General features: G+C 35.5%; 1 protein-coding gene across 1 annotated transcript; it reads left to right on the forward strand.

Moving 5' to 3' along the window:
• The first annotated feature begins 21,940 nt into the window (after positions 1-21,940).
• Positions 21,941-23,453, forward strand: LOC120090693 (uncharacterized). The gene is made up of 4 exons (XM_039048411.1): positions 21,941-22,273; positions 22,472-22,543; positions 22,760-22,978; positions 23,100-23,453. The coding sequence occupies exons 1-4, from the start codon at positions 21,941-21,943 to the stop codon at positions 23,451-23,453; spliced, it is 978 nt and encodes a 325-aa protein (XP_038904339.1).
• Positions 23,454-23,799: the final 346 nt, after the last annotated feature.

The following is a 23,799-nucleotide window of genomic DNA, read 5'->3' on the forward strand; positions in this document are numbered from 1 at the left end:
CACAAAACCAATAAACAAACATCCAAGGTTATCTTCTATAGCTTAAACATGTATGTGGAGACATACAAGTGGAGCGAGTTTAAATGATAACCTGAACGGTTTGTAGTAGATGAATAAGGTTGAGTATCTTATCCTTGTGATACTACAAATACGATCTGCTTTATAGATGTTACAATTGTTGTAAAGTTCTACAAATGATCTAATCATAATCATTCATGTAGAGACATGTGAGTGGGGTATTCTATACAAAAGGATTTGTATAAAATCAGACCACAAAACGAATAGTCTCATTATATAACACCGTTAATAGTAGTGACTTACATTTCATCAGGATGACCATAGGTGACATGATTTAAATCTTGAGTGGATTGTGAACTCCTACCTATGAAGGCAGTCACTTGATTTGTATGGGTGAGATGGTCAGTTTGCCGACTCAATATGCCTACTATTTTGGAGATTTGTCTGATTGGAAAGTTGGGAACACAACTACACAAGACAGAATTTACTCCTCCCCTAATGTCGGGGTAAGTAGATAAATTGCTCTCTTAAGAGCTGATTCTAGGACTTGAACAATGTGACGCCACACCCTCTCTTGGCTCGAGAACGGTTTGGTCATAGTTGGACTATGATCTATTGTTTATTGGAGAGATCATTGGTACTTAAGGAGTTAGATGTAACTACAGAGCCAAAATGATAATTTTTGCTCACCTATACTTGCAAGTAATTTATGAAGGGTCATCACGTCGTTGATTGGTTATATCCAGTGGACACAGAAATAACTGTATTGCGAAGAGTGCAGTTGTCAGTCTTTAGTGGAATGAGCGACAATTAATGAATGTTGAGTAATTTAATTAAAAGAGTTTAATTAATTATTCAAGTACCATTGGAGCTTCAAACTATAGGTCCATAAGGTCCCCTCGGTAGCTGAACTGGGATTATTGAGAATCAGATTAATTTTGGTTTACTTTGAATGATTCAAATTAATTAAGGGAATTAATTATATATGATATAATTAATTTACACTAATTATATGTAATATAATTAGAATAATGTATTTGATATATTATAATATAAAGTTTATTTGAGAGGAAATAAATATTTGAATATAATTCAAATATTAATTATATGAACTGGAATCATATAAATACTATAGGTTAAATTTAATATGAATTTGATTCATATTAAATACCATAGGTTTAATGGGAGAATTTCAAACCATAGGTTATGTTTTATTTGATATAATATAAACTATGAGTTATATGTTATATTCGACATAACATATAGTATAATGTATATCATATAGTATAATGTATATTATATGATAAGTAAGTTATTATATGATTTATATTATATTATTAAATTTAAAATTAGTTTTTATTTAAATTATTTTTTTGAATTTAATTAAAGAAGGGAGTTGACTAACTCCCTCCCATGATTTTCTCACGTTTGATTGTGAGATAGGAAGTTAAAGGGGATCTTCTTCTTCCTGACTTGTAATGCATAAGGGAGATCTCAAATAGTGTACTTCCTTTAAAATGAATTCTCTCAGAACATCCGTCTCTCTAAAACATAATATTTCATTCTTCCCTAAATTATCTATACAGAGCTCCACACACTCCTGTGGTTCTCATCCCCTAAGGAGAATACGGAGGTCCCACTGCTGGTGGTGTCCAACCAAATTGAGATTTGGTGTTGCTGTGTTTTTTGGGTGTTCGGGATCCAAAAGGGTTCGCGACCAATCGAAAGGGTCCGTGAAGATTATGTGTCTTCAAAAGTTAGTATAGAAATCCCTAAATTCCTTCTCTACTACTTTTAAAAAGCATGTTGTAAAATTAAATTTTCTCCTTTAGAATGCATAACTAGGTTTCTATAATTTTAATTTATGTGAAAATTGAAAATTAGGACCGATTCCCACTTCCGCATCGGGCCTCACAGTCCTTCAATTGGTAACAGAGTGCCAAGTTAGAGTCTCATTTTTAATTTTTTTTTTTTTTTTTTTTGTATTTTATGGTGGAATTGAATTACTACACGGTATTTGTTGGGTTGTATATCCTAAAACTCGCAGTTTGTAATCTTTAAATATATTCTATTTGCAATAAAAAGAAGTTTATTCAATAAATTTGTTATTGAATGTGTAAATTGCATTTTTTAAGTCTAAATCCAATAAACTAACGAACCTCTGGCTATAGCATGAATACTTGAACTTTATGTAGAGATATAAAAAAAGGATCAAGTTCGAGTATATAGCCTAAACAGTCTATAAGTATCAGGATAAGATTGGGGACACTGTGGATGTGACCTACTTGGTATATAATACAAACGATGTGATCCCAAAATCGTTCATGTGAAGACATGCGAGTGGGGGCATCTTGTGCAAAAGATGTTTGCATAAGACTGGACCACGAAATAGTCACTTTTCTTTATAACGACCGTTTACTATTAAAACTGACTATATCAACTCGATGACCTAAGGTAACTCGATCTCAATCCTGTGCTAACTATGGACTTCTGTTTATTCGGGATTTTCCTTTAATCTGCATGGGTGAGAGTGGCTTAACATTGCCGCTCAATAAGCCTCATATTTTAGGGGCAAGACCGGGTAGATAATTGGGACATAGTCCTGCAAGATGAAATTCACTCCTACCCGATTTCGGGGTTAGCAGATAATTGTTCTCTTAAACACTACCTCCTAGTCTTGAACCAATTTGTTGGTAGGACTATAAACCAATTTGATATGAAAACCCTAGAATTTGAAAATTAAGATCCCAAATGTTGAACCCCTAATATCAAATTTTAAAACCTCTAATCAATTTGATAACAATCCCAAAGGGAAGGATTAGATTTGGATTACCTTTTGATTGAAGACCAAGAGATGAGCAGAACTAGTTCCCTACTCTAAGTTCAAACACTCCATAAGCAAGATGGTCAAGCTTATCTAAATTTTCTTAGCATGCAACCTTGAATCAAGAATTGCGAAATTAACGATGAAACTTTGTCATCTACCAAAGAATTTTCATCCAACTAAAACCCTAAAAACTCAAACATAAAAGACTAATGTACTGTATTTTTCTTCCATCCTACTTAACTAAAGGGACTTAAAAAGTCCATTCAACCCCTAACTAAAAAAAAAAAAAATTAAAAACCCAAACAAAACATATATGGGTCCAATAACGGAAATACCCAAAAGTTAAGGTATGTTTTCACATTAAAATAAATTAAAAATTTCAATTGGTTTCATCTTATAGCATCAATTGAAACCAATTATAAAGCTTCTGATAAGATGTTGATGCTTGAATTTCCTCAATTTAGTTCACCTCCGCTTAAATATGAGAATTCAATGCTAACTATACCTTCTTGGCTTTTGAGCATGTGATTGGTCCTAGAGGTAACACACGAGCATCTTGGTTCATATCGTCTTCTCCCCTTTTTGAAGGATTCATCGTCGGATCAAGTTCATTATCTACATCAAAAGAAGTTAAGTAGAAACATTAAAAGTAGAACTTACACTATATTTACGTTCAAGATCAATCTGGTAAGCATTGTCATTGATCTTTTTCATCACTTGGAAAGGTCCATCTCCCATTGGATTTAACTTAGAATCTCGTCGACGTGGAAATCTTTCCTTCCGAAGGTGGACCTAAACCCAATCTACCTCCTTAAATATCATAGGCTTTCGATGTTGATTAACCTTCTCTGCTACCTTGGCATTTTGCTTTTCAATCCTTTATTGAGCCTCTTTATGTAGCTCTCGAATGGCGGTGGCCTTCTTATCAGCTTGAAAATTTACAACCTTATTAGAAGGTAAATGCAACAAATCTATAGGTGAAAAAAGGTTAAATTCGTATACAATCTCAAAGGGTGTACATTTAGTGACACTATGAACAACCCTGTTATATGCAAATTCAATAAATGGTAGAAAATCCTCTCAAGTTTTGGTGTTTCTATCTATTATAGCTCTAAGTGTATTCACCATTGTCCTATTGACTACCTCAGTTTGTCCATCAGTCTGAGGATGACATGTAGTGGAGTAAACTAACTTAGTACCAAGCTTTCCCTAAAATACTTTCCAAAAATGACTTAAAAAAATTTCTCATCTCTATAACTAACAATGCTTCTAGGAATGTCATGCAATTTAACCATATCCTTAAAGAATAAGCCAGTCACATGTTTTGCACCATTAATTTATTACATGAAATGAAATGAGCCATTTTGCTAAATCTGTCAACTACCACAAAAACGGTATCCTTCCCTCTCTTAGATCGAGGTAAACCCAACACAAAATCCATTGAAATATCTATCCATAGTCCACTAGAGGTTGGTAAAGGAAAATAGAGTCCATGTGGTTTCGACTTAGATTTAGCTTCCCTACATGCAATACATCTCTTACACTTCTTATGTATATCAAATCTCATTCTAGGCCAATAAAAATGTTCATTAAACATGTCATATGACTTAGTAACCCCAAAATGTCCTATTAAACCTCCCCCATGAGCTTGTTTAACTAATAGCTCACGAATAGAACAAGTGGAAATGTAAAGTTTATTCTTCCTAAACAGAAACCCATCAAACATTATATAATTGGACGCAACACGTTTTTGCTTGGGATTTTCAATAATAGGTGCAAAATAAGTGTCTTGTGAATACAATGTCTTAATATGTTCAAAACCAAGCATTCTAGTGTGAAGGGCGTTTAGCAAGATATACCTCCTAGATAACGAATCAGCAACTACATTTTCCTTACCTTTCTTATACTGTATCACATAAGGAAAAGTTTCAATAAACTCCAACCATTTTGCATGTCTCCGATTCAGCTTTTGTTGGCCTTTCAAGTGTTGTAAGCTTTTGTGATCAGTATGGATAACAAACTCCTTTGGCCACAAGTAATGTTGCCAAGTGTGTAGTGCTCTCACTAAGGCATAAAGCTCCTTGTCATATATAGGATATTTCGAGGCAACTTCAGTCAACTTCTCACTAAAGTACATCAATGGTCTTAGATCTTGTATTAAAATAGCTCCAATCCCTATTCCACTGGTGTCACACTTAATTTCAAATGTTAACTCAAAATTAGGTAAGGCAAGTAAAGGCACATTACATAGCTTATCTTTCAAAGTATTGAAAGCGGGTTCTTATGCTTGTCCCCACTCAAACTCTACATTTTTCTTTATAATTTCATTAATTGGTGCAACCATGGAACTAAAATCTCTAACGAACCTCCTATAGAAACCAACTAACCCATGAAAATCTTAATCTCACTAGCATTCTTAGGTATAGGCCACTCCCTAATTGCTTTAACCTTCTCAAAATCAACTTCCACTCCATGTTTAGAAACTACAGAACCTAGGAAGTTTACCTTTTTCCATGCAAAAACAACATTTTTTTAGATTAACATAAAGCTTTTCCTTTCAAAGTGCAACTAGAACACACCTAACATGCATAACATGATCCTCGAGTGTTTTAGAATATATTTGGATGTCATCAAAATAAACTACTACAAACTCTCCTCAAAATTCATGCAATACATGATTCATAAGTCTCATAAAGATGCATTAGTTAAGTCAAAAGGCATAACTAACCATTCATACAAATCATGCTTAGTTTTGAAAGCGATTTTCCATTCATCTCCAACATTCATCCTGATTTGATGGTATCCAGATTTTAAGTCTATTTTTGTAAATAGGCTACAACCATACAATTCATCTAGCATATCATCCAACCTAGAGATAGGATGCCTATACTTAATTGTAATTTTATTAATAGCCCTACAAGCTACACACATTCTCCAAGATCCATCTTTCTTAGGTACTAGTAAGACAAGAATGCTACAAGGACTTAAACTTTTACGTACATCCTCGTGAGCAAGCAACTCATCAACTTGCTTCTGAATCTCTTTGGCCTCTTATGGATTGGTTGGGTAGGTTGGTCGGTTTAGAATCTGAGCACCTAGATTAAAGTCAATCTTATGTTTTATGCCCCTCAAGGGCGGTAGCTCCTTAGGTAACTCCTCGGGAAAGATTTTCTTGAATTCCTACAAAAGAGATACAAAGATACAAGGCAAAGAGGTCCTCGGTTAACAAATAAGTTTCTTTAAATGCAACCATGGGTATGGTTTTCTTTAAAAATATAGCTTTCCCTACCTCACAAGATTTAGCACTCCAACTTGTTATTTTTCTCCCTTTTTTCTCTCTAGGTCGCAAGTTATGATTTTGTTTTTCTCTCAATCCCTCATTTTCTCTCAAGCTCTCCTTTTCTTTTCTCCATCACTCACTTCCTCTCAAGCTCTCTTTTCCCTTTCCTTTTTCTTTTGCTTTTGTTGCGACCTTTCCCCCCCTCTAGCTTCTCTTGATCAATAAGCAAATTTTTGGGGATAGAGGTACAACTACAGTTTTTCTACCATTATGTGTGAAAGTATAACGGGTAAGAAAATTATCATAGATAACCTTCCTATAAAATTGCCAAGGCCTACCAAGGAGTATGTCACCTGCATGCATGGGCACCACACTACTTCATCCTTGTATCTCCCTATGGAAAAAGTAACCTTCACATGCTTAGTCACCCTGAGTTCCCCATAATCATTAAGCCACTAAAGTTTGTAAGGTCATGGATAAGGTGTAGTATCTAAATCTAATCGCAAGATCAAACTAGAGCTCACCACATTCATATAGCTCCCACTGTTAATCACTACACTACGTGGTATGGTTTGTACAAGACAACATGTATGAAAAAGATTCTCCCTCTGATTCTCCAAATCATCCTCCTTCATGTGTGTACTTAAGACCCTTCTGGTGACAAGGGATAACTGTGAAGTATCTTCCACTTCTTCCTCTCCTTCTTGATCACTCATCAATTTTCTATCTCTTCATCATCTTCACTCACATCAGTGACTATCTCTCATTCTCTAATAATTATTGTCCTCTTATTAGGACATTCTCGATTTATGTGTCCTACTCCTTGATATTTCCAACACTTAAGGTCTCTATTTCTACCTATGGGTGCTTCCACCGTTGGTTTTGCTTTCGATGAGGACTCCCTCTTATCTTTAGGTTTATCACTTTCTATCTTGGCTTTAAATATAAAGTCTGTGGATTTGTCACCCTATTTCCAAGAAGTTGAATTGGAAAAACTTTTAGAAGTATATCTTGATTTGCACCTCTGAAATTTCTTTTCAACCTTCACTGCAAGGTGCACCAATTACTCCATATCCTCGTACGTTTGCAATTCAACACGTTCAGTCACATCAATATTTAATCCATGAAGAAATTTGGCCATAGTGTTCTCTTCATCCTCATCTATCTCCAATCTTTCTATCAACATCTCCATCTCCTTGAAATAATCTTCTACACTCTTACTCCCTTGGCGTAAAGCCTGAAGTCCTTGTGCATAATCTCTCAAGTAATGTTTTGGCACAAACCACCTCTTCATGAGCTCTCTTTTTGACGCCTCCTCTTTTTAGAACACACCGTATCCCACCATGTTTGTGCATACCCCTTAAAATGTGTTATAGAGACAGTTACCTTTTTCTCTTCAGAAAGTTCGTTACCACGAAAAATATGTTTTGCCTCATGTTTCCATTGGAAAAAATCTTCAGGATCAGACATACCATAAAATTTTGGAAATTTAACTATAATGCTTCCAAAAACCTATCTCTATGGTGGTTTTCTTTTCTACCTTGCGGTCTTCTATTGTGAAAACCCTATCTTTCTCTCAGCCCATGTCATTCTCCTCTTCTAGGTCCACCTATAGTAGAGCCAGAGTCAGATTCATTTTGCTCTAAGTCTTCTTCCTCCTCAGGAGCCTCCACAAATCAACTCCTTACTTTGGTTCTTTCCCTAAATTGAAACCATTATTCTATTCTATCCAATCTCGCATTGATCAAAGTTTCCAAATTTTGCATGACTCCCTCAATGAGTCCTTCTTATAACTGTCCCATGGAACAACTCCTTTGCCCGACATTGCCGCAAAACAAAAAACAAGTGAAAGAAAAGTGGACCTCACCAATCACTTCCTTACGTGTTTCACTCGATAGGTGGCGTTCATTCATGTTTACACATTTTAATGTCAGCGCTCTCTCACAGAAAGGAATGCTCTCAAAAGGACAATGAGCCAAAATTTGCAATCAAGGTCAGAAGAGCCAGCTAAAAACAAACCAAGCAAGAATGGGCGTAAAAATTCAAACTCAAGCAAGAACCAGTTGAATTCAACAAAAGAGAAAATAGAAATCAAGAACCTAGTTCAAAATCCAACAAGCTAGGATACGAAAAAACAAGAATATGATATAAAAAAAATTAAGAATCTAATATTCAAAATTTAAAGAATTATGCAAGATGAACAAAGATGGCAAACTACTAGACAAATCAATGATAAAAAGGAAACAAGGAATTACAAATAAATTCTAAAGACACTAATCTTATTGAAACCCCAATTTAATCTTAGAAAAAAAAGTGCTTTTGAAACAATTAATCTTTTCTTATGAATTTCAACAGCATAAGAATTGAGCTGCTCGCTTGACGTACTTACTTCATGTGCCAACTTCTATTTTTTTCCTCATCAACCTCATGTTCTGCATCCACCTTGTCACCCACTTCAATTTTTTTCCTTTTTTTTTTTTTTTACTTCCATTGGTTTCTTCCATTTTTTAATACTTCTCCAGTTCCAATTCTCCAGCAAACCCTGCCACGACCCATTCAATTTCCTTCTAATTTCGATTTTTTCCCTAACCCTAGGTCCCAAAATTCAATGCCTCTAATTCTCGATTTTTTTTCTCTAATTTGCAAGTCTGCAATTTAAATTTTAATCGATTTCTTTTTTTTTTCTCTCTCAAAATTAAACACAATAAAAAACCTAATTAGAATAGACTTAACACAGAAAGCAATTCAATAAAACATATATTCATTCTAGGCTCTGATACCAAATGATATGGAAACCCTAGAATTTAAAAATTAAGAACCGAAATGTGTTGAACCCCTAATATCAAATATTAAAACCCCCAATCAATTTGACAACAATCCCAAAGGGAAGGATTAGATTTGGATTACCTTTTGATTGAAGACCAAGAGATAAGGGGAACTAGTTCCTTACTCAAAATTTGAACACTCCACAAGCAAGATGATTAGACTTAGCTGAATATTTTTGACATGCAACCCTGAATCAAGAATTACAAAATTGGTAATGAAACTTTGTCATCTACCATAGAATTTTCATTCAAAGAAAACCCTAAAACTCGAACATAAACAACTAACGTACTGTATTTTTCTTCGCTCCTTTAAACCCATCCTACTTAATTAATGAGACTTAAAAAGTCCATTCTACCCCTAACTAAAAAGAATTAAGAACCCAAACAAAACATATATGGGTCCAATAATGAAAATACCCAAAAGTTAAGGTATGTTTTCAAATTAAAATAAATTAAAAAAGTTCAATTTGTTTCATCTTGTAGCATCAACTAAAACCAATTATAAAGCTTTTGATCAGATGTTGCTGTTTGAATCCCCTCAATTGAGTTCACCTCCGCTTGAATGTGAGAATTCAACATTAACTATAGCTTTTTGGCTCTTGAGTGTGTGATTAGTCCCAGATGTAGCACAAAGGCGCCTTGGTTCATATCACAATTGTCATTAGTGGATCAGTGGAGACTTAAGAAGTAAGATGTATTACAGAGGTAAAATAGTAATTTTGACCCAGCTACTAATACACAACCTATGAAGGATTGACTTATTGATCATGGTTAAATCAAGTGGACAGAAATATATCTACAGTGAAGAGAGTGCAACTACTGGCTTTAGTGGAGTGTTCGGTAGTTAACAAATGTTGATTAATTCGGTTAAAAAAGTTTAGCCAATTAATCTCGGATCGTTGGAGCTCATGATCTGTAGGTCTATTAGGTCTCCCTACTAGCTCATAAATGGACTAAACCTTAAAATAGCGTGATGAGAAAATTCGAAATATTCAAATTCGATTTGAGAGAATTATTAATTACATGTGATATAATTAAACGTTTTGTTAATGAATTAAACGAAATTGGAGAGTTGAAAAATATTTAAAGATGATTTAAATATTAAAAACATAAATAGGGATTCATGTTGAGATTGGTGTTTGATTATTTAATATTTGATATTAAATTAAAGTTGTTTAATTAAAATTAAAAATTAATTTCATTGGTTGAATTATTTTTTAAGATAATTGAATTTGATGAAATTCAATTATTAAGTCGAAATTCAATTTTTATTTAGTTTTGAGAAAATTAAATTAAAAATTGAGTTTTATTTGAAATTGGAAGTGGGTTTTTCCCCACTTCTTCCACTTCATCATACACCTTCCTAATTCCACTCAAATTTGGTTTTTGTGGTGTCAACCTCTCATGTAATAAGATTGCATGTAGAATTGAATTAAAAGAAAAAGCTCAATCTATTGAGGGGGGTGGATGAAAATTTATTTTTTTGATGAAGAAAGTAGGAGGAAAAAGATGTTTATGATATGTCGTTTCTCCACCCACTCTCTCCCTAAAAGTTCACAAGATGAGATTCATGCTTGGCCTCGTGGTGCCCTGGGCACACCTTCCCTTAGGAAGATATTTGCGTAGGTCAATATCAAGGTGAATGGAGAAAGTGTTTCGGTAGGTGGAAAATTAGGCAGATTCAATTGACTTGAGTGAGAGATATGAGGTGTGAGAGGCATCGACCGATGGGGCAACGGACTTCGACGTCTACCTGCTCCATGGAGACGACGGTCGGCGTGACACAGCCTGATGACGTGACGATGACTTGCATGAGAGATCGATGGAGCGACATGAGGGAGAAGATGAATGTCGAAGGAACACTAAGCTATCGCGAATTTGGGAAATTTAGGGGTTCACTTGGCTTTTCTATTTTTTCTATCTCTTATATATATATATATATATATATATATATATATAAACCAAAAAAATATAACTCAGTTATCTTGACTCTTATTAACTGTCAAGTACATTAGAAAACTACTGGACGTTTTAAAATTGTCAAGTTAATTGATAGTGTGAAAAAATAAAAAAATTTTCGCCAACCTTCGTTTTTTTCATTATTTTTTATGTTTTTCATCAAAGTTGCATGTTACTTGATGTTTTTTTTTTCATATGAACGTCAAGTACTCAAAAGTTTCAAACGTCAAGGAAAGTCATTTTTGTAGTAGTGGTATATGAGTCATGCCCTGAAGGTAAAATGACCAAAAGATCTTTTATTTGAAAAGGTCACAGAGCCAAAGAACCCTTAGAGCTTGTACATTCAGACCTCTGTGGTCTGATGAATGTTAAGGTAAGAAGAGGGTTTGAATATTTCATCACTTTTACTGATGATTATTTCAGATATGATTATGTTTATTTAATGCAACATAAATCTGAAGCCCTTGAAAAGTTTAGGGAGTACAAGGTTGAAGTTGAAAATATATTAAATAAAAAAATTAAAACATTTTGATATGATCGAGGTAGAGAGTATATGGATATGAAATTCTAGGACTATTCGATAGAACATGGAATTGTATCCCAACTTTCAGCACTTGGTACACCTCAGCAGAATGGTGTATCAGAAAGGAGAAATTGAACCTTGTTAAACATGATTCGGTCTACGATGAGTTATACTTCATTACCTGACTCATTTTGGAATTATGCAGTACAGACTATAGCCTACACTTTGAATTGCGTTCCATCCAAAAGTGTTATTGGAACACCTTTGAAGTTATGGAATGGTCATAAAGGTATTTTATGTCATTTCAGGATTTGGGGTTGTCCAACACATGTGCTTTGAGGAAAATCCTAAGAAATTGGAATCTCGTTCAAAACTATGCCTGTTTGTAGGTTACACAAAAGGAACAAAAGGTGGTTACTTCTACGATCCTAAAGATAATAAAATGTTTGTGTCGAAAAATGCCACATTTTTAGAAGAGGACCACATAAGGGAGCATAAGCCCTGTAGTAAGATAGTATTAAATGAACTTTCCAGTGAAACTACTGAACTTTCAACAAGAGTTGTTGAAGAGTCCAATACCTCAACAAGAGTTGTTGAAGTTGGTTCATCTAGTAGGTCACATCTACCTTAAACATTAAGGGAGCCTCGACTTAGTAGGAGGGATGCGAACCCGCCTATACGTTATATGGGTTTAATAGAAACCCTAGCTATCGTAGTCAACGATGATGTTAAGGATCCATTGTTTTACAATAAGACAATGGAGGATGTTGACAAAGATGAATGGATAAAAAACATGGATCTTGAAATGGATTCTATGTACTTCAATTCAGTTTGGGATCTTATAGGTTAACCTAATAATATACTGCATTCTATTATAAAAATCCAATAAACGAATCTATGATTATAATTATGAATACTTTAGCTTTATGTGGCGACATAAAAGAAGATCAAGTTTTAGCATATAGCTAAAATGGTCTATAAGTATATGGATGAGATTGGGTACCTTATCCTGGTGACACTATTGGATACATACCATTTTGTATACTGAAACAAATGATGTGGTCCCAAAATCATTCATGTAGAGACATGTGAATGAGGGCATCCTATGCAACGAGTTTGCATAAGACTGGACCTCGAAATAGTCATTTTTCTTTATAATGATCGTTTATTGTTAAAACTGACTATTTCAAACTCACTGATCTAGGGTAACTCGATCTTAATCCTGAGCTAACTATGAACTTCTGTTTATTCAGGATTATCCTTTGATCTGCATAGGTGAAAGTAGTCCGACAACACTGCTCAATAAGCCTCCCATTTTGGGGATAAGACCGGATAAATAGCTTGGGACATAGTTCTGTAAGATGGAATTCACTTCTACCTAGCTTAGGGTCAACAGATAGTTTGTTCTCTTAAGCACTGATTCTTGGTCTTGAACAATGAGGCCCCACCCTTTCATGATCGAGAGGGACATGACTTATAAGTTGGACTATGAACCAAATTATTCAATAAAGGATCAGTGTGAGCTTAAGGAGCAAGATGTATCTATAGGGGTAAAATGATAATTTTGACCTAACTGTAAATACGAATGACCTGTGAAGGATCGACTTACTGATCATGGTTAAAATGGACAGAAATATATCTACAGTGAGGATAGTGCAACTATCGAGCTATAGTGGTGTGTCTTAGTAGTTAACGAACATTGATTAAATTCGGTCTAAAGAGTTTAGCCCAATAATCTCAGGTCTCTCTACTAGCTCATAAAATGATATTGGATTAATGAATTGAGCAGATTTGAAATGTTCAAATTGAAACTAGGGTTTTGAAATTGGAGAGTTCAAAAATATTTAAATAATGTTTAAATATTTGATGAGGTGAAATATACTATTTAATATTTTATATTAAATTTAATTAACTAAATTAGTTTAATTAATTATCCAATTTAATTCAATTTTGAAATTGGTATCCAAAATTGATAATTTGATTAATTGAAATTTTTTGAAAATTCAATATTAATAAAACTTAATTGAGATTTTTATTTTTGAAAAATCAAAATTAAATTTTAGAATTAATTAGATTTTATAAAATTAAAATGGATTTTAATTATATAAAAAAAAAGGAAAATAGAAGAGAATGGAAAAATCCAAGTTTGGGTTTTCCACTCAAATTCCACCTCATGCTGGAAATTGAAGTGACATCAGCCTTGCAAACTAAATTGCATGGTCTTCATCTATAAATTGAAGTATTGGACTTCAATTTGAGATCCATGCAAGTGAATTGGTTGTTGAATTTCTGCATAAACTTTTCCTCTGCAAACCCTCATTCATCTCAACTCCATTGACCTCAATTTCTTGTTTCCACCACACATTCTAAGCTTGAGAATTGTAGAGAAGGTCTTTGTGGTGGTCCAAATCAAATTTGAGGTCTCAATTCGTGGAGTAAAGTTGTGTTTGAAGAGACTCATTATAGGTTGTAGTTCTTGAAACCCTTTCTCTGAAATTTTGTTTCAATGCATGTTGTTAAACTCAAATTAAGTGTAATTAGAATGCTTATTGATTCTGATGTCTTCTGCTGTGTGTTAATTTACTCTATCATAAATCACATTAAATGTGTTGAACGCGTTAAAGTTCCCCGGAGATATTGGCGAATCTTTTTTTGTTAGAGATATTGATACTTTGTTTTCTGATGTGCAAGAGGTGTTGACCCTAGAAGTCCAGGTTATAGTTTGTGAAGAAATTGAAGAAATGGAGCAGATTGCTACAGTCACATTGACCTTAGTAAAGCACAAAGCTTCCAAGCCATTAAAACCACCAATAATTGAACCACTGAAGCTCGAGTTGAAACCACTATCGAAACATTTGAAAATATGCATATCTTAGTCAAAACAACACATTACCTGGAATCATTGCAGCAGAATTGACTGAACAAAACGAGCAGTTATTGCTAGATATTCTAGGAAGGCAAAAACAAGCAATTAGTTGGACCATAGCTGACATCAAGGGAGTTAGACCTGCATTCTGCATGCATCCTATCAATCTGGAGAAAGGCATGAACTCCGTTGAGAGCCAAAGATGACTAAACCCGAATATGAAAGAGGTTGTGCACAAGGAGATCATAAAGTGGTTAAATGCTGGAGTTATCAACCAAATCGTTGACAGTTCATGGGTCAGTCTTGTCCAATGTGTACCCAAAAAATGGGGCATGACTGTGGTGGCCAACGAAAAAAATGAACGGATCCCTACAAGCATGATGTGGGTGCATAGATTACCGAAAGCTTAACAAAGCCATGAAGAAATATCACCTTTTGTTACCGTTCATTGACCAAATACTAGACAAGTTGGCATGAAAGAAGTACTATTGTTTCCTTGACGGATATTCAGGCTATAACCAGATCAAATAGTACCAAAAGATCATAACAAAACAACGTTTATGTGCCCCTATGGTGCCTTCACATTTAAGAGGATGCCATTTGGCCTATGCAATGCTCCTGCCACATTCCAACGATGCATGATGCCGATATTTTTAGATTTTGTAGATGGAATTCACTCATTCCCATTCATTGGGAAAGTAGATAAATTTCTCCCTTAATAGTTGGTTTCAAGTCTTGAACAATGAGGCCTCAACCTCTTACTGGCCCGAGAGGTGTTAGTTTATAGTTGGACTATAAACTGTTTGTTCATTAGAGGAATCAGTGGTACTTAAGAAGTTAGATGTAACTGTAGGAGTAAAACGGTAATTTGACCCAACTGTGGTTATGAGCATTTGTGGAGGCTCATCGCTCTATTGATTGGTTATATCTATGGACACAAAAATATATCTACAGTGTGAAGAGTCCAGCTATCGGTCTTTAGTGGAGTGATCGATAGTTAATGAATATTGGTTAATTGGATTAAAGAAGTTTAATAAATTAATCTCATATCATTAGAGCTTCTAATCTATAGGTCCATAATGTCCCCTTGTTAGCTCACTAAAGGATAGTAATGAGGAATGATTATGTTCAAATCAAATGAGGGAATTTTATATAATGAGATTAATATATAATGGTTAATTATAGATATGATATATAATCTAAATAATGTAAGAGAGATATATTTGAATAAGATTCAAATATTAGATTTGTATGAATTGGATTCATAGAGAGATGTATACATATAAATATGTGATATTTATATGTTAATTAACTCAATATTAAATATGATTTAATATAGTTATTTAATTGGTTAATTAATTGATTAAGAAATAATGGAGATTGGAGGTTAGTATAAATATATGATATTTATGATAATTAATTAAATATATATTAAATAGGATTTAATATATGGTTGTTTAATTAATGTGTGAATTAATTAAATAAGGGTTATTTAATTAATTAGCACTAAGTGTATAAAGAAAAATTCTTGGAGAAGGGGTTAATTCTTCTCCATATAAATATATCTTTATAGCAAATTTAGGGAAAGGGTTTTTTTACACAAAAACCTAGCCTCCAAGGCTCTACCTTCCCTCTAACTTCTCTCTTCAAATTCTCAACCATTTTCCTCCTCAAAAGTTCTTGGAGGCCACTCTTCCAAGTTCTTTGGAATCCTAGAGAATAACAAGGTAACATTATTGGTGGTGTTCTTCTTAGAAAAGTTCGAGATTGTTGATAACGATGGAAGAGGAAAACTAGAGGAATCAACAAAGGTGAGTTTTGATTTCTTCTCTTCTTCCTCTTTTCTAGCATGCTTATGTTTTTATTTGAATGTTTATCCAAAAAATATATGTTTTATTTTACTGCTTTTGTTTCCATAAAAAAACGAATACCTAAATGCAAGGTGTTCACACGCTTCCATGGAAATTTGATTCCTTCAATTGGTATCAGAGCCATTGCTTTTTTTCCATTTTGATTTTCTGTTTTTTGAAACAAAAAATAGTTCATGAGGTGGATCGTTTTTCTGCATCTTACTTGAAAATATATGAGACTTGCTTGATAGATAATTTCATTTATTGGCACCATAGATCATAGAATTTTATGTTGATTTGATCAATGTAAGGGCATATTGTTTAGGCATTTTATTTTTGCAATCGAGTCTGTATATTTTGGGTCGTTCAGGGTAAAAAATGAAGCTGTCTGAGCTTAGTTTTTCGGAGAAAAATAGAGGATTTACTTCTATCTCATGGTGTTTGGTATCTTGGCATGCGATGATGACTTGCAGTGGGAAGCATTCTATGTGATGGGGTGATGGCCTTGTAAAGCAGAAGAGCTTGAAGATAAGCATGTCAACGTATACCATGTGAGGACACTTACAAGGCTGAACACAAACCCATGTGGCAGGTAGCATACCCATGGGGCAGTCGATGCCCATGCGATGAAAGGACTTAGGCGCAATGGATGCAATGCTCACGGTCGCATACGAAAAGACGATGCCCATGCGATGAACTTCATTGTCCAATGCATGCAGTACTCGAAACCCATGCGTCAAGCACTTCGTCTGCCATACGTGAAATTTAGTGGAAATCCCTTGTTCTTCTCGGTTTGTGCGTCATGGAAGGTACCTGGCAAATAGTTGATCACAAGAGTCTCTTCGACGCAAGGATGGCAGCTTTCCTTTGTAATTTTAATTTTGTTAAAATTAGGATGCCAATTTTTGGGCTATCATAGATTTTATATAGTTTTATATGCATATGATGTATTATTTAACTGTATGTTTTATATGTTGCATAATGTATGCCATATAGTTTTAAAATCCACCTTAGGATAAACATGATCATGCATCATATAAAAGTTATATGGTTACATGATTAATATAAGCATGTTCATGCATTATAATATAATTGTTATATTATATGAATGCATGTTTTGAGTAAACATATTCATGCATCATAAATGTTATAATGTATGATGTAGAGAAATGAATATGTATGTTTATTTTTCATGTATGATAAAATGTTATTATTAGATGAAAAATGAACTGTGCATTGAGCATGACATTACTTAGATTAATATAAACGTTATACCTAATCAAAATCGTTATAATGCAAATGAAAAAGTTTTTTTTTTTGACAAATTCATTGTTTTATAAAGGTTATAAGTTCATTGAAGTTAGAATTAAAATCTATAATCAAAAGTTGCATGCAAATATAGGTAAAATCTATACTCAACAAACCTACCATTTTGGGGATTCGTCTGATTGGGGAACTAGGAATATAGCTACACAAGATGGAATTCACTTCTTCCCCGAGGCAGGGGTAAGTAGATAAATTGCTCCCTTAAGGGCTGATTCTGGGTTGAACAATGTGGCATCACACCCTCTCCTGGCCCGAAAGGGGTTTAGTCATAGTTGGACTATAATCTATTGTTCATTCGAGGGATCAGTGGTATTTAAGGAGTTAATGTAAGTACAGGGGCAAAACAATAATTTGGCCAACTTATGAGCAATTTGTGAAGGGTCATCGTGCTATTGATTGGTTATATCCAATGGACACAAAAATATATTTGTAGTGCGAAGAGTGCAATTATCGGTCTTTAGTGGAGTGCCCGACAGTTAACGAATGGTGAATAATGTAATTAAAGAGTTTAATTAATTATTCATGTACCGTTGGAGCTTCAAGATGTTATCATTGTAATTTAAACATGTATGTGGAGACATACAGGTGGGTCATATTTAAGTGATAACCTATATAGTTTGTAGTATATGGATAAGGCTGTATACCTTATCCTAGTGCACTACGAGTATGTCCCGCTTTGTAGATGTTAGGAATGTTGAAAGTGCTACAAATAATATGATCTTGATCATTCATGTATTAGACTTGAAAGCAGGGATATTCTATACAAAGGAGTTTGTATAAAATCAGACCATGAAATGCTTAGTCTCATTATATAATGCCATTCATAATAGAGACTTTCATTTCACTAGGATGACCATAGGTAACATGACCTTAATCCTGAGTGAGTTGTGAACTCCTGCCTATGAAGGCGGTCCTTTGATTTGTATGGGTGAGAGTGGCCAGATCGCCGACTCAACAAGCCTACCATTTTGGGGATTCGTCTCATTGGAGAGCTGGGAACTTAGTTACATAAGATGGAATTCACTCCTTCCCTGAGGCAGGGGTAAGTAGATAAATTTCTCCCTTAAGAACTGATTTCGGGTCTTGAACAATGTAGCGCCACACCCTCTCTTGGCCTAAGAGGGGTTTAATCATAGTAGAACTATGATCTGTTGTTCATTAGAGGAATCCGTGGTACTTAAGAAGTTAGATGTAACTACAAGGGCAAAACGATAATTTGGCCCAGTTGTATTTACGAGAAATTTATCAAAAGGTCATCATACTGTTGATTGGTTATATCCTATGGACATAAAAATATATTTGTAGAGCGAAGAGTGTAGCTATCGGTCTTTAATGGAGTGCCTGACAATTAATGGATGGTGGATAATGTAATTAAAGAGTTTAATTAATTATTAACGAATCGTTGGAGCTTCAAGCTACAAGTTCATAAGCTGGTGAAGAGCAACGCCTATAAATAGATGAAATCCCAACAAAAGAAGGGTAATTAACTCATTGTGTATAATTCCAAAAATAAAAAAGACTTAGAGCTTTGTTATTGCTGTAAGAAGAACACAAAGGGAAAAAATCCATCTCCATCGTTGATAAAGGGGTGAAGGAGACCTAGCTCGAGAGAGAACTTTCCTCCAGTTCTTCCACAAGTTAGTTGTACACGAATTTAAATTAAGCCAAAAAGGACCAGAGATTGTACTTTGCGGCTTGATTCTTTTCTTTTCATCTCAATTCTGCTCTCTTCATCTCATTCGATTAAGTATTGGCATTGTAGAGATAGTCTGGTTCTTTATGAATTCACATATTTGATCAACTACACTTTGTTGCTATTTATTTCTCGCAATATGTTAGATGCATCTATGAGTTCATGCAAGTTCAATTTCTAAACGCTTAAGCCAATATAATTACTTGGTTAAACTTATTTTAGCTTGAATTATTCGAGAGAATAAGCAAGTAAGCATTAAGTTGATACGCTTGGTACATCTAGAGATAGAGACACTAGTGTTTCATTGCTTTCTGTGATTAACGCATGTATCCTAGAGATAGGAATTTGTGTGGCATTCGCATTGAGAAGTACTGAATAAAAATTAAGTAGAAACCTAACGCATCTACACATACTTGAATTATTAAGTTCATTTCATCCGCACCACATTCTCGCACGTGTACATCTCACTTAGATCAACGCATACCACTTTCACTAAACACCATTTTCACATGAACCCCCGTCTTCCACTTAACCTTTGCATCTTCTTGTACGCACGCAGCAAACTTAGTGTAGATAAAACTCATTCAGAATTTACTTAGGATCCTTTTACATTAGCTGCAATGCAAGCCCTGTGTTAGCTTTGATCTAAATCCTTGAGTTCAACCCTAGACTTACTAGGAACCTGAATTAGATTTATACTTGGATCCGATTCAGGAAAACTTGAACGCATAAAGAGAGGTGTCGTGCATCACTAACGCGTCATCAACGCATTATTCATACTTTCACTTGCACCCTATTTTTCCACTTTCCTTACACAATATGCCTCTAGTTTGCATCACGAGGGAAACAAACAAGTTTTTGGTGCCGTTGCCGGGGATTTAGCAACAAGACTGACCAGAAATTTTGCTTGTATCTTTTGTATGAAACTTGCAGCTGAGGGAGTATTAAAAGCTAAGTCGAAGCTTGTAAACGTTTTATGAGCAGAGAAAACACTCCTGAGCTCGTATACGACCTCAAAGTTGAAAAGACCTTTCGAAGAAGAAATCGATCTAATCACCATCAAAGGTTAAGGCAACAACAACTTAGATAGCAACTCAGACAACAACAAATGGCGAACGAGCAATTAAACCATAACTTTGCTCAACAGCTAGCCAACGCTACTCAAAATCCAATCATAATGGCAAACAGTAGTACGCATCTCATGCGAGAGTATTGTGTCTTCTGTGTTGTATGATTTGACACCAGAGATCATATATCCAATGCCGGATGGGACAAGATTTGAGATGAAATCTGTAATGCTACAAATGCTTCAAACAGCTGGCCAGTTTGAAGGTGCTCATGGAGAAAACCTTCACGACCACATGAAATGCTTCCTAGAAACGTGCAATTCATTTTTGATTCTTGGAATCACCCTAGAATCTATTAGGCTATCCTTATTCCCATATTCTCTGAGTGGTGATGCAAAGTAATGAACGAATTCTTTGGGGCCTGGAGAGATAACGACTTAGGAAAAGTTGGTGGAAAAATTCATGCAGAAATATTTCCCACCCACCACCAATGCAAGGAGGCGGAGAGAAATAATGAATTTTGAGCAAGAAGAATTTGAAACTTTGAGTGCTGTGTGGGAGTGCTTTAAGGGACTGGTCAAGAACTGTTCCAATCACGGATTACCTTTAACTGTCCAGATAGAAACCTTTATGGAGGATTGAACAGAGCATCTCAAATGGCAGTTGACGCAGTTGCAACTGGCGATATCATGGATAAATCTTACAACGAAGCTAAGGAAATACTAGACCACATTGCCAAACATAATATGGAATGGGTAGATGATACTTATGATGCAAGAGCAGATAGAAGGAGACACTCTCAGAATGTAAACTCTGTTGATTCTAATGCAATAGCCACGCTCTCTACACAAGTGGCTACCATGAAAAATCTTTTGCAAAATATATCACTAAGGAATGAATCAAACACACAAAAGGTAAATCAGGTGGACACATTTGTACAACCCATGATTAGCTGTGTGGGCTGTGGAGAGCCTCATTCCTACATCGATTGCCTGCAGAATCTGCAGTGAGTCTGCTTTATTAAAAATAACCCATTCTTGAACACTTATAATCCCGGATAGAGGAACCATCCAAATTTTTCTTAGGGAGATCACCAAAAGGAGCAACACTAGCTAGGAGTAAATTAGTAGCATAGGCAGGGACCGCCGCCTGGATTCCAGCCATCACAGCAACCAATAATCCTTCAATAGAGGTGGTCATACATGAATTCAGCTTCTCCGCTTGGAAACCTCTTAAAGGAATATATCGCCCAGAATGACGCATTATTAAGAAGTCAAACGTCATCCATTAGAAATCTGGAGATACAAGTAGGGCAAATCGCCAGTGAGCTGAAGAATCGGCCGCTAGGAGTCTTGCCCAGCAATACAGAAACCCCGAGAAATAGTAACATAAAAGAACAATGTCATGCGGTGACATTGCGAAGCAACAAACCTCTTGTGGAAAGAATAGTGAACCCAAGAAACAACAATCCTTCAACTGAGCACACAACACACCCAAATGCATTTGAAGATCAAGAAGAACGAACACCTGAAACTATAAGTCATTCCAACCAGAGCACATCTAACGCAGGAGCACCTGCGGTGTAACTAAAAGCACCATTTCCCAAACGCTTGCTGAAAAAGAATGATGAGCAGCAGTTCAAGCATTTTCTTGAACTTCCAAGGCAACTGCACATTAACATCTCACTTATAGAAGCCTTAGAACAAATGCCCAAGTATGTAAAATTTCTAAAGGATATTCTGACGAAGAAGAGAAGAGTCAGTGAGACAGAAGTAATTGTTCTAATGCAAGAGTGTAATGCGTTAGTCAGCAACAACTTACCCAAGAAACAGAAGGATCCGAGAAGCTTCACAGTCCCATGCTCAATTGGAGGGTTAGATATGGGACATGCATTGTGTGATCTGGGAGCCAGCATCAACCTCACGCCCCTCTCAATTTTCAAGAAATTAGGAATTAGTGAAGCGCAACCCACTTCTGTAATGCTTCAACTCGCCAATAGAACAATCACATGTCTGAAAGGAAAGATTGAAGATGTTATGGTGAAAGTTGACAAGTTCATATTCCTAGGGATTTCATTATCCTTGATTATGAAGCAGACAAGGATGTGCCAATCATTCTTGGACGCCCTTTTCTTGCCACTGGGAAAGTGTTAATAGACGTGTATAAGGAAGAACTAACCATGTGTGTAGATAACCAAGAAATGAAATTTAATGTGTTAAGCGCATTAAGATTTTCAGATGATGAACAATGTCAACTTAGCAACTCAATTAGAATTGCCTGAAGAGGAAGAAGTTGACCAAGTTTGCGAGGTTCTTGCATAAGGAGAAACCATGAAGAAATTCAAGTCGTTAAGTCTAAGTGAGTGGTAGACTAAACCAACGCGTCCATCATTGGAGGAACGACTAGAACTAGAATTGAAACCTTTACCTAACCATCTTAAATATGCTTTTCTTGGATTAAATAACACTTTACCTATAATTATTTCAGCTAATCTTTCTGAGTTTAATGAATGTTCTCTTTTGTAGATGTTACAAAGACACATGCGGGCAATAGGATGGACGCTGGCTGACATCCATGGCATCGGCCCATTATACTGCATGCATAATATTAGGCTAGAAAAGGGGAAAACTGGATCAATTGAGCCTCAACGCAGGCTAAATCCTATAATGAAAGAAGTGGTGAAGAAAGAGATCATTAAGTGGTTGGACGCAAGAGTAATATATCCTATCTCTGATAGCAGCTGGGTGAGCCCAGATCAATGCGTCCCTAAAAAGGGGAGGCACTACAGTGATAGTTAACAACAATAACGAACTCATTCCTTCAAGAACTGTCACAGGCTGGTGCATTTGCATGGATTATGGAAAGCTCAATGCGGCAACCAAGAAAGACCACTTCCCTCTCCCCTTCATCGACCAGATGCTTGACCGATTAGCCGATAAGGACTTCTACTGTTTTCTAGACGGATACTCTGGATACAATCAAATTCTTATTGACCCAGAAGATCAAGAGAAAACAACATTCACGTGCTTATTTGGAACATTTGCATTCAGATGCATGCCTTTCAGATTGTGCAATGCACCAGGGACGTTCCAAAGATGCATGATGACAATTTTTTCAGATTTCCTTGAACAGACCATTGAAGTTTTCATGGATGACTTCTCAGTTTTTGGAGACTCCTTTCAATCTTGCTTAGACAACCTAGAGGTCGTCCTTGTATAATGTGAGGAAACGAATCTTGTGCTAAATTGGGAAAATGTCACTTCATGGTGACTGAAGGTGTTGTTTTGGGTCACAATGTGTCTAAGGTCGGGCTAGAAGTCGATGAAGCCAAAATTGAGGTCATAGCCAAACATCCCCTGCCTGCAAATGTTAAAGCATTACGAAGTTTCCTAGGCTATGTAGGCTTCTACAAAAGGTTTGTCAAAGGATTTTCTTAGATTGTGCATCCTCTGAGCGTCGGTGCATTCCAGAAGAAGAGACACAATGCATCCTAGCTGAGTGCCATGACTTTCCTTACGGAGGTCATTTTGGAGGACAAAGAACTACTGCAAAAGTTCTCCAAAGT

This window comes from Benincasa hispida, chromosome 11, assembly GCF_027475165.1.
Source record: "Benincasa hispida cultivar pf3 chromosome 11, pf3_genome.v1.1, whole genome shotgun sequence".
NCBI classification, from domain to species: Eukaryota; Viridiplantae; Streptophyta; class Magnoliopsida; order Cucurbitales; family Cucurbitaceae; genus Benincasa; species Benincasa hispida.